The 12,197-nt window shown below is 37.0% G+C and overlaps 4 protein-coding genes across 4 annotated transcripts; 2 read left to right on the forward strand and 2 right to left on the reverse strand. All coding sequences in view use genetic code 12, as the record gives it.

The window, feature by feature from the left end:
• Positions 1-286: 286 nt before the first annotated feature.
• On the reverse strand, positions 287-2,917 carry KGF56_001193 (uncharacterized protein; the record flags this gene model as incomplete). Its single annotated transcript, XM_049322290.1, has 3 exons — positions 287-495; positions 849-1,043; positions 1,513-2,917. 3 exons carry the CDS (start codon positions 2,915-2,917, stop codon positions 287-289), a joined length of 1,809 nt encoding a protein of 602 aa, XP_049181719.1.
• Positions 2,918-3,426: 509 nt separating this feature from the next.
• KGF56_001194 (ribosome biosynthesis protein) lies at positions 3,427-6,576 on the forward strand (the record flags this gene model as incomplete). Its single annotated transcript, XM_049322291.1, has 1 exon — positions 3,427-6,576. One exon carries the CDS (start codon positions 3,427-3,429, stop codon positions 6,574-6,576), a length of 3,150 nt encoding a protein of 1,049 aa, XP_049181720.1.
• A 76-nt stretch (positions 6,577-6,652) lies between these two features.
• On the reverse strand, positions 6,653-7,378 carry KGF56_001195 (ribosylnicotinamide kinase; the record flags this gene model as incomplete). The annotated part of the gene is made up of 1 exon (XM_049322292.1): positions 6,653-7,378. The coding sequence occupies one exon, from the start codon at positions 7,376-7,378 to the stop codon at positions 6,653-6,655; it is 726 nt and encodes a 241-aa protein (XP_049181721.1).
• A 2,525-nt stretch (positions 7,379-9,903) lies between these two features.
• On the forward strand, positions 9,904-11,448 carry KGF56_001196 (uncharacterized protein; the record flags this gene model as incomplete). The annotated part of the gene is made up of 1 exon (XM_049322293.1): positions 9,904-11,448. One exon carries the CDS (start codon positions 9,904-9,906, stop codon positions 11,446-11,448), a length of 1,545 nt encoding a protein of 514 aa, XP_049181722.1.
• Between the last annotated feature and the right edge of the window lie 749 nt (positions 11,449-12,197).

The raw sequence follows: 12,197 nt of genomic DNA on the forward strand, positions 1-12,197 counted from the left end.
ATGTCTGTTACAGAGTTGCAACAGGAGATTGATAAGTTGGCAAAGATTGTAACTCAGAAAAACCTAGAGCTAGAAGCTTTAAAAGAAGAATACAGCACGAAATTGGAACTTATTAACAGATACATTGAAACTCTTCCTCATCAACTAGATACGCCAACTCAAATTACTAATGATGAATTTTTGAAACTTTTGCATTTAGAGGTGAAATGTCCAAACTGTAGGACAATTGTACACAGTAATACAGAAGGGGAGTATGTTTTAATTCCCAAGCAATCTATTCAACTATCTACAGAAGAAGTGAAAACGCAGCGAACGATGTCATCTCCTGTGAATCAGCAAACGATGCCGTCTCCTGTGAATCAGCAAACGATGCCGTCTCCTGTGAATCAGCAAACGATGCCGTCTCCTGTGAATCAGCAAACGATGCCGTCTCCTGTGAATCAGCAAACGATGCCGTCTCCTGTGAATCAGCAAACGATGCCGTCTCCTGTAAATCTATCTGAAAGATTCAAAATCAAACCAATAGAGCTAAAGAGTAAAAAGAATGTATCCTGTTCTTATTGTAAAGAATCCGGACATACAAGAGCAAAGTGTAATCTAAGGCTAAGTACACCCAAAAAAGATGCAATCTAATCACATCAAGAGACAAGAAACAAGAGAAAAGAAACTGCAAAATCGTTTGTTTTTATTCAAATAATACATGAATTTACAAAGCCGCGCCTACTTTGCTGCTTGCGCCATAGCCTCTGCGATGGATGTTAGTATTTTGTGAAAAACCTCGAGTCCCCTCCCTCCTAAAAGGAAAGGAAAAGAAAACAAAAAAAAATATATATATAATGAAGACATACCCCTCCGTGAAGCGTCCTGAAGCAATGTGCAATCAACCAAGTTTGGATTCATATGAACATATCGGACGGTTGATCCTCTAATGAAAAGATTTTTGACTGCTTGAAGATACGGGTATTTGTCCCCATTAATACATATTATATTATCCAACTTCAAATTCAAGAATTGATCCACAGACTTTAATGTTCCTCTTATTTCTAAGTCATTTTTTAGCTCCACCATAACCTCCTGATCTACTAGGGTTTTGAAAAAACTGAAAAACAACATGGCACTAGTATAGTGTGTTCTGGGAAAGATATATCTATGTCGACAAAGCAGTTCCCAATTTGTTTGGCATCAGAGAGCCTCAACTATTTTTTTTTTTTTCCTTCTTCCTTTTGTTCTTTTGTTTTTTCAATCTTTTATTTTTTTCTTTTTACTCATTTGCCAGAGCAAGTGTCGGAAGATGGTTTCCTTATGATAACACTTTATAAACTGAAGCGTAGAAAGAGTTTGAAGGCAATTTGTATATACGAATTTAGAATTTTTAGATTAACTAGTTAATATAAAATGAAAAAGTACCTGGGAAATTGCAATTTACACATTTGCCCTTCCCTGCGCTTAATAAAAATAGGTCCATGTTCTTCCTTTCTTAGTAATTGAAATGAAGTTTTTTTGGTGAAATACTTGTCCAAGACTCGGTCGATGTTAATGTGCGGACTACTGTTGAACTATCCGTGTGGGTAATGCCATTTTGGTATTTACTTTCAAGTTGTTGACGTTGAAAACTACCTGCAAAACTTTCAACATTATGTGAGTAATGATGGTCATTGTTCATCAGGTATGCACGTAGCAAGTGAAACTGCGGATCAAGCAGCTCTGGCTCCCAATGAACCAGTTGTGGTGTATACCCCCTTGGAATAGATGAACCTAAGCTGAAATTTTGATCATCTTGATCACTATCTTCTTGTTGTTGTTCATCTTTTTCTTGTTCTTTTTCTTCATTATTGTTAATAGCAATGAAACCAAAACTTGAATTAGGCATGTCCACCTCTATAAAGGCGCTTGAGTTAGGCATGTCTACCTCTATAAAGGTGCTTGCATCAAAGTTTTCCTTATTGTCTTCACTTGTAAGCGGTGGTACTGCTGGCGCATGCACGTACCGAGCTACATTGTCAAAATTGGGCACATTGATCACTCTCTTTAAGGGACTAGTTGCACACCTAACGCGAGGCAAGCTTGCAGAATAGGTTGAAGGCGATCGTCCTCTGATAAAGAATGGAGGTGTGTTTGTAACTGCTACGACGGCATAAGTATTTGGATTGCCAGGCTCCAATTCTGCTAATAGTTGTACTTGAAGCAGAAGCTTCTTGTTATCAGTCATCAGCGGTACTTTTCTATTCAAAGAAGTTGCAAATTGAATTCGGTCATACTTTGCAACTTTCACATAGGGCTCGCTTTTGTCATAATTGTGCAATATCGAGTCTGCGCATTTAGGCGTGAGGGAGCCATATTCACACGTGAAAAGATGGTTCACTTCTTGAAGCCGTGAGATTTTCCTCACATTAGAACTTTGCTTGATAATTAAATGGCTTGGTAACGTGCCTGGTATTGCAGGAATAATTGGCGGCTCAAATATGGGGCCTTTGTCTCTTTTTGCCGTGTGCTGAGAAAGTCGGACATCAACGTTATTCTCTGAACATTTTCCAACTAATCTTAATGCAAATCTTTTAACCGCATGAGTTTTGCCTAGTGTCTTGATGTAAAATCCGCCTTCTTGAAATATCGATTTTTTGGCTCCAAACTCTCGAAACTGGAAACATGAAACAACTGAAAAATAATTGCGCCTATAACCTATCCATAGATCCTTTACAGAGTCAAAACCTCGGTCAATCCTTGCAAACACTTCGGGATGAACTTCCTGGTGAGTGCAGTTGATAAATAAAGGTGCAACTTGAATGGTATTACCAAAGGGAGGACCTATTTTGAACTGTTCACTTGACCTAGGTGCCACTTTTTTCTTCTCATACGCAGTAAGGCTATATATTGGGTCTGACTTTATTACCTCGGAACTTGCAAGCTTTTTTGGCATTAGAGTCATCATGAATAGATGAATCACAATTGCCGCTCATGTGTTGCAAAAAACACAAACCAAAAAAAAGCCACTTAAGATGGATGCGAAAACTTTGTACACAAATTGCAAAACAACCCCTTAAAAAAAAAAAAAAAAAAAGAAGGATCGGAAAAAAGTGGAAACGGAAGAATTATAAGTTGCGTTACCTAAAAAATTGCCCATTTGAACTATACCAAAAAAGTTGTATACTACAAACAAGAGCTGTAAGACGCAGAGCTATGTTTCCGGTATAGCATTGTTTATAATTATATCACATTCAAATATAAAAGCACAGAATCTGTGCTTGGCTTTTGAGTTTGTTAATGCGATAATGAGAGATGTGGTAGCGTCTTTGAAGCTGCTCATCTGGTGGAATTTTTTTTTTTTTTTTTTTTTTTTTTCAGCTCTGAATTTCAATACCCTTCTTCAATTGTATTTTAACCGTTGTCTTCTTCTTCTTTTTCTTCTTCTTCTTCTTCATCGTCAAAATGGGTAAAAAGGCTATTGATGCACGTATCCCAACTCTTATACGAAATGGGGTTCAGGAGAAACAAAGATCTTTCTTTATCATTGTAGGTGACAAGGCACGTAACCAATTGCCAAACTTGCATTATTTAATGATGAGTGCTGACTTGAAAATGAACAAGTCGGTTCTATGGGCATATAAAAAGAAATTACTAGGCTTCACATCTCATAGAAAGAAAAGAGAAGCTAAAATCAAGAAGGACATCAAGCGAGGTATTAGAGAGGTTAACGATCAAGATCCTTTTGAAGCTTTCATTTCAAATCAGCACATTAGATATGTTTATTACAAAGAAACAGATAAAATTTTGGGAAATACTTATGGGATGTGTATTCTACAAGATTTTGAAGCCATGACCCCCAATTTACTAGCAAGAACCATAGAAACCGTAGAAGGTGGTGGTTTGGTGGTTATCTTGCTCAAGAGCATGACTTCATTGAAGCAGTTGTACACTATGAGCATGGACATTCACGCCAGATATAGGACAGAGGCGCATAATGACGTTGTTGCCAGGTTTAATGAGCGGTTTTTGTTATCTTTGGGATCTTGTAAAACATGTCTTGTTGTTGATGACGAGTTGAATGTGTTGCCCATCTCTGGTGGGAAACATGTTAAACGCTTGCCTCCAAGAGACGACGACGAGTTAACCCCCAAAGCTCAGGAACTTAAAGAGCTCAAGGAAAGTTTGGTAGATGTCCAGCCAGCAGGGGCGCTTGTGGGCTTAACACGAACCATAAACCAAGCGCAAGCTGTATTGACATTTATTGATGTGATCACCGAGAAGACCTTGCGGAGTACTGTCACCTTGACAGCCGGAAGAGGTCGAGGTAAGTCTGCTGCTTTGGGTATTGCTATTGCGGCAGCTGTATCTCAAAACTATTCCAATATCTTTGTGACTTCTCCTTCACCAGAGAATTTGAAAACGTTGTTTGAGTTTATTCTTAAAGGATTTGATGCGTTGGGATACACTGAACATATGGACTACGACATTATTCAGTCGACAAACCCATCTTTCAACAAAGCTATAGTCCGTGTGGACATCAAGAGGGAACACAGGCAAACCATTCAATACATTTCCCCCAATGATAATTATGTCTTGGGACAAGCAGAATTGTTAATCATTGATGAAGCTGCTGCAATTCCATTGCCAATTGTGAAAAAGTTAATGGGCCCATATCTTGTTTTTATGGCATCCACTATCAATGGGTACGAAGGAACAGGTCGCTCTTTGTCTTTAAAATTGATACAGCAACTAAGAACGCAACAACAACAACAATCGGTTACCGCTGCTGGTACTGAAATCGTTTCAAGAGATAAGAAACTGGTAGAAGATACCAGTGGGCCTTTGACCAGAAACTTAAAGGAAGTTGTTTTGGATGAGCCAATCAGATACGCACCTGGAGATCCAGTAGAAAGTTGGTTGAACAAGTTATTATGTCTTGATGTCTCACTTTCCAAAAATGCCAAATTTGCTACTAAAGGAACTCCGCATCCATCTCAATGCAACTTGTTTTATGTAAATAGGGACACGCTATTTTCTTACCATCCTGTATCTGAAGCATTTTTGCAGAAAATGATGGCTTTGTATGTCTCGTCACATTACAAAAACTCACCAAATGATTTGCAGTTGATGTCAGATGCGCCAGCCCATCAGTTATTTGTTCTTTTACCACCGATTGAGGAAGGTGACAACAGAATACCAGATCCGTTATGTGTGGTTCAATTGGCATTGGAAGGAGAAATATCTAAAGAAAGCGTGCGAAAGTCGTTAAGCAGAGGCCAAAGGGCAGGAGGGGATTTGATCCCGTGGTTAATCTCACAACAGTTTCAAGACGAAGAGTTTGCGTCATTATCGGGAGCAAGAGTTGTACGGATTGCTACAAATCCCGAGTATTCTAGCATGGGATATGGTACCAGAGCAATGCAATTATTGATTGATTACTATTCCGGCAAATTCACAGATGTTAGTGAATCATCGGAGTTGAAGGACCATACCTTGACGAGAGTAACCGATAAGGAGCTAGCTAATGCTTCATTAAAGGATGAAATCTCACTCAGAGATGCCAAATCGTTGCCCCCATTATTGTTGAAACTTTCGGAAAAGGCACCATACTATTTAGATTACCTCGGAGTCTCCTATGGTTTTACTCCACAATTACACAAATTCTGGAAAAAAACCGGCTTTACTCCTGTATATTTGAGACAAACTGCGAATGACTTAACGGGGGAGCATACTGATGTTGTTTTGAATGCATTACCAGGAAGAGAAAAACAATGGTTGCAGGAGTTTTCCAAGGACTTCCATAAACGATTTTTACAGCTATTGTCTTATGAATTCAGGAAGTTCCCAGCAACACAAGCCCTTAGTCTTATAGAAGCTACTGAGCAAGGTGAAGGTGAAAAAACGATGGTTGCTCCTTTAACCAAGGAGATGTTGGACGAGTTGTTATCACCATTTGACTTGAAGAGATTGGACTCGTATGCTAATAATTTATTGGATTATCACGTAATCGTGGACACATTACCATTGATTGCACAGTTATATTTCTCCAAAAAAACAGGAGATCACATTAGTCTATCGTCAGTACAATCTGCTATATTGTTAGCTATTGGTTTGCAACATAAAAGCATGGACGATATATCTCTGGAGTTGAAATTGCCACTCAATCAAGCAATGGCTATGTTTGCTAAAATAATTAGAAAGTTTTCCTCCTACTTTAGACGTATTTTGTCGAATGCCATTGAAAGCGAAATGCCTGAATTGGAAGACGACGAACAGCTAAAGGAAATTGAAGGAAATGTAGATGAGGAGCCAGACTATGCCGAACTAGAACAAAAGATGCATCAAGATATAAAAGAAGCCGGTGATGAAGCAATTTCTGAGATGAAAGAAAAACAAAAAGAGTTGATAAATGCCTTGAATTTGGAAAAATACGCAATTGCTGATAATGGCGATTGGGATGAGAAATCAATGGCAAAAGCACTGAGTGGTAAGTCCAACAATGGTGGTGTGATTAGCGTAAAAAAAGGCAAGAGAACGTCTGGAGAGAGTGCAAGTGATATATACGAGAAGGAGATGAAACTGGTAAAGAAGATGAAAAAGAGTAAGAAATAAGACTTCAAAAGCAGAAGAAAACAAATTGAAGCTCAAGCTGAAGGTACATTATTTTATTTTTTTTTCCTTTTATTATTCAAGTTCTAGTTAAGATAATGCTTAATGATTTATTGACTAGGTCGAATAGTGTAGTGTTAGTTTCGTTTGCAATATCGTTGATGCAATACTTTTCCGCTAGCTCTGGTTTTAGCTCACCTTCTACATCTTCACTCTTGAAGAGATATTTATGGCTTTGTTTAAATGCTGGCCATACTATTTTTTCAAAGTAATTAGGAGGATCTACCCAGAAACCCTCTGCTGTGTTGTACCCACTTCTAGATTCTCTTCTCTTTTTCAATGTATTAAACGAAGCATGGAAAAACAACCTAATATCAAATAGCTCTATGCATTGTGGGTCGTGAAATAGCATGAAACCATCGACAAACACGAGATGATGTTGTGAAATTTTTTGTTTATTTTCTTCAATGGTTTGCACAAGTGACTCAATCTCGTGAGGTGACATCAGCAAATCGATATCATCCAGTTGTATTGACTCAATAGGGGCACTTACATGACCCAGCCTTACACTCTTTAAATAATCAACAAATTTTGGAAAGTCAATAGCATCTGCGCAATCCCAATTCTGGTACCCTGTTGTAGGATCAACCGGAATCTTTGAATCTGTCAAATAAAAATCATCAAGATGAACAAGAGTAGTTTTGGGAATCAACTTTGAAAGAGTTTTTGCTACAGTAGTTTTGCCACTTGAAGAAGGTCCGCCAAATGCAACTAGCACAACATTCTTCAGTTTCGGCTCCGACATTCAATATTTACTCCTAATTTACCAAGAGATGGATCTATCATTTTCTTTCCAAATGTTATTTTATTGCTTGTTATACTTTTTTTTTTTTCCTTTTCTTTTTGGGAGCTCGAAAGCTTGAAAAGCTTAAACTTGTTCAGGAAAAGAATCTAGATTGTTCTCTCTGGGCAAGGAACTAATGCCCCATTACTTGAGAGAAAAAGTTCAAGGAACTATTCTAAAGAGAATTGGCTCAAACTAAAGAATTGGCTCAAACTAAAGAATTGACTCAAACTAAAAACTACTACAAGGTAATGAAAGAAAATTGACTAGTGTTGTAACAAGCTAGCAAGTACTGGTCGATAGTGTCGCAACACACTTGTTGATATAATATTTTCCTTTTGTAAATCGATTTATTATGCATTTTCACTCACTCTGGTCGATAGTGTCGGTATTGCTCGATAAAGTGAATCAGTATCTTTGATAAAAGATAGGAAGTAGAGGCTAGTGTCGGTATTGCTCGATAAAGTGAATCAGTATCTTTGATAAAAGATAGGAAGTAGAGGCTAGTGTCGGTATTGCTCGATAAAGTGAATCAGTATCTTTGATAAAAGATAGGAAGTAGAGGCTAGTGTCGGTATTGCTCGATAAAGTGAATCAGTATCTTTGATAAAAGATAGGAAGTAGAGGCTAGTGTCGGTATTGCTCGATAAAGTGAATCAGTATCTTTGATAAAAGATAGGAAGTAGAGGCTAGTGTCGGTGTTGCTCGATAGTGTCTCCAAACGTTGGTGACTGTGATTTCTTATTAATAGTCCCTCTTGTTTCAGTCCAACTTTAATTTACGATCATGTCACTACTTTTGATCACTATTTTTTCTTTACAAACTAGGCAGTTTTTGGCTTTTGAATAGAGGACCCTAGAGATACATATCGAAAATAAGATTTGCAAATGCAATATAATTTGCATGTGGCAGGGTAGATTAGAAAATTAAAAAAAAAAAGAAAAAAGAGCTAATTCCAGACCAACCATAAGAAATGATTTCCGTACCTAATTTTTGCTGTCACTGAACCTATCCACCGACTAATTCAACGTCCGTGTAAATTTCATGTTCAATGTTGGTATGGAACAATTCTATTTCAATTCTCAAACCTATCCCTTTTTCTTTCCAATTCTTTTTTTTTTTCTTTTTACGAGGTTCCATACATTTTACACCCAATTTAGGTAATTTTTTTTTTTATTGGTGCAAGTAACACAATGCAAAGTCTATAGAAAAATGTATTGGAAAAACAACTTTTTTAGGCAAAAAGATTTAAAATTGTGAGATATTCGGGTAAAGCGATAATCTAGCCATTATCATCGTTATACCAGATTGTGTTTGAATTGTCCAGAGAAAGAAAAGCATATATGCAGTTACCAAGTTATATGGATATTTGCAGTAATGTCAAGGTAAGTATATAGTAATTTGCAGGAATATCAAATGTGTATATGGATATGTGGGTATGTGTATATGGATATGTGGGTATGTGTATATGGATATGTGGGTATGTGTATCATATGTAGAGGAAAATATCACTAGCAAAAGTACACTGCTGTTGCCAGGTGATCCTCAATTTCAAAGTAAAAATATATTTAGCATCAACTTAAATATATTTAGCACCAAATTTGTTAAATATTTAGCATCATCTTAAATATATAGCATCACCTTAAATATATATAGCATAACATTTGTTACCATCACATTTGTTACCATCACCTTTGTTAGCGTCAAATTTGTTAAACCCTGTATCAAATGGTTATTTCTGTAAAGCTAAAAAAATAAAATATAGTTTTGGTACAAAATGGCTTATAATACATCCTACAAGAAACTACAATTAAATCTATTAAACCATCGCCTCTTATTGACTCCTGAGTCTTTTCTTGTCCTCAACGTTTCATTCAAATTTAAAGCCTCTATTTTTTTTTCCACTTCTTTTTTTGGTTTTGTGTAATGTGACAGGTACCTGAAAAAATTACTCTTTTCCGCAACAATTCATTATTTTTCCTAAAGTGGTTAGAAAAGTTGATGTGAGATCAAGATACTTTGATCCCTACCAAACTCAGTATTCAACCAACCTATGGGTAGCCTTTGTAAATACGAAAGCTGAAATTTATAATAAATATATCCAACTAGACTGGTACTAGATATTGATTATCTTCTTCCCTCTTCTTCTTCTCTCTTCTTCTTCTTCTTCTTCTTCTTCTTCCCTCTTCTTTTTACTACTTTTTGTTTGTTTTTCTTTTTAGTTTTCTCTCTAGAGAACCAAACTGTCAAGTCAACAACCAGATTGTTACCGAGAAAAAAAAGCATCAGCGTTGACAGATTGATCTTGGAGCCTGTGACAAAAAAATAATATAAAATAAAAAGGAATACTAGTTGTGTTATTGGCATTTATTCCAAGTTCAAACTTGTTCATTACTGAGATATTTATTTGCACCCAAGTTATTCTCCAATCGCTTAAAGAAAATACAATTCACAAGAGAGCCAAGTTGTTGTCAATTGTAAATCTTATGACTGCTACGCCAGCCAACGAGTTGGGCCACCACACTACACCAAGAAATAATTCAGCCCAGCCAAAGACTTTTACTGATTATACCACCCCTCTCTCAACGGATGAAGAAAGCACCAACACCACCACCACCCAACCACCAGTAGCAAAGAAAAAGAAACCATCGTCTACTACTAGCGCAAATTTTTTATCTACACTTACGAGTTTCGATATGGAGAATAATCATGGCGAATCGGAATCACTGATCAACTCACATTCAATCCAGAGTATCTTTCATGGCGAGAAAAATGAAAAAAAGCTGCAAAAAGGTCTACTTGATCAAAAAGTGTCTCAACTATTAGATATACCCTTAAACACAGTAGAAGATGAGTTACTGTGGCCATATAACGTCGAGAGCCTCAATGGGTTGATAAACTTACAAATTGAGAAGGAGAAAACAAAACAATGCGCAATAAAGAAGGAATTGGGTTCAACAGCAGTAACTTTATTGAACTTGGTCAGGGAGTTGAACATTGATGGTGGGTTGATTCCGTTCTTGTTTGTATCAGAAACAATGGAAACCCCGGAACTAAAGCAGCAGATTGATCGAATACAAAATAACCCAACACAAGTTCTTGCTGAAATAGTAGAGAGATCCCAAAGCCTAAATCAAACTCCTTCTGGTACTAAAAGAAAATACTCAGATACCCAGCTTCCTTCTTTTTCAGAAACTACTCAAAATATTCAGTCATCTAATCTACTTATTTCTCCAAATAAACTGCCCATTTTTGCACACAAACGAGTTGTTTCAGATAGTACCAATTCTAGTTGTTCCAAATCAAATATAGGAACGATTTCACCATCAAACAATGATACATTATCCTCGACGTCAACAGCAGGAATACCAGGTTCGCATAGTAAAACGTGCTCCTCCTATAATCATACCCAGCTGCAACAACATCTGCCAACCACATCAACCCTACATGCAACAGCACCTACCCAATATCCCTTATTTTATACAACACCACAGCCAATACCGCAACCTTCTTTACCCCAAACTCAGCATTCACATTCAGCTAATAAAAGCAACATGAACGATGCAACTTCACCGAAATACCAAATCTTATTGCTGCACAATTATGCACAAGGCGGTGTCAACTATATTCCGCAACCATACCCTTACTATGTTGCATCAGCGGCATCCATAGCCAATCACCAGTATATGGTTTCAGCTCCTGCTGTTGCTGCTCCATCAACTCACCATTCAGCAATTCCTAGGCAACAATACAATGGCCATCTGGCACTACAGCAACAGCAACAGCAACAGCGGCAACAACAACAACAGCAACAACAACTTCCCTCTCCCCAACATAGGCATCCCGTTCCATCACACCATTTCGAGTCTCCTGACTCTGCAAAGAATGTTTTCAAATCAGAAAAAGATGATACCGTTCCCGCAGCAAAGAAACCAAAAAATAGCAAAGGTAGCGGCAGTATCAATTTCATGATCACTACCCCTAAAAACCCCCCAGCGAGGAAATATAATAATCCACATAAAGAAAAATAGTTGTCAATGGAGCCTTGAGGTCAAGGCTTTTAGACGATATTAGTTGTTTATTTATTACCTTATTTAATTATAGTTCTTCATAGTTACTACGTAGAAAACCTACCCGGTTCCCCTGTACGTATAGATTGATACCGCAAGAAGGAAAATACAGAATTCTTTTGATTATTGGTTTTTTTCTTTCCATTTTCTTTACTAGACTTTTCTTTTTCACTCTTTTGTAAATATTACGTAAAAAGAAAAGCTTCTCTATATTGGATGAGCGGCGCCAAGTTCAAGCGATTGCTTTCATTTTTTTCTCTCTTTTCTCACTGCTTCTTGTTCAAATTGAATATATTTAGGGGCTTTTGAATTTTTTTCAGATTCTTTGATAATGAAAAACATTCAATTTATTGGCAAGATAGGAAACACGCGTTTAGGGTAGAGTCATCACCAGCTGATATTTTTTACGAGTTTCTATTTAAAAAAGTTTGATGTTTAAGAGTGAATTGTAATGTGATTCCATTTGATTTGGAATAAAAATTTGGTCTCACTTTCAGGTTTATCGGAAAACCACGCGATGTGCACACCAGAACACACTATAAATCATTTTTGAATTTTCAAAAGGTCTTGTGATGCTATACTATCTTATACTTATAGACTATAATATACATTTACAAATATATATATATGAGTGTGTGTGTGTGTATCCTGTTTCTTTGCTTAGATTGTCTAGACTTTTGCTAGGAAAGATACGGATCAATACGGAACCA

This window comes from Candida oxycetoniae (genome assembly GCF_023343755.2).
Source record: "Candida oxycetoniae strain CBS 10844 chromosome Unknown scaffold3, whole genome shotgun sequence".
Classification (NCBI taxonomy): Eukaryota; Fungi; Ascomycota; class Pichiomycetes; order Serinales; family Debaryomycetaceae; genus Lodderomyces; species Lodderomyces oxycetoniae.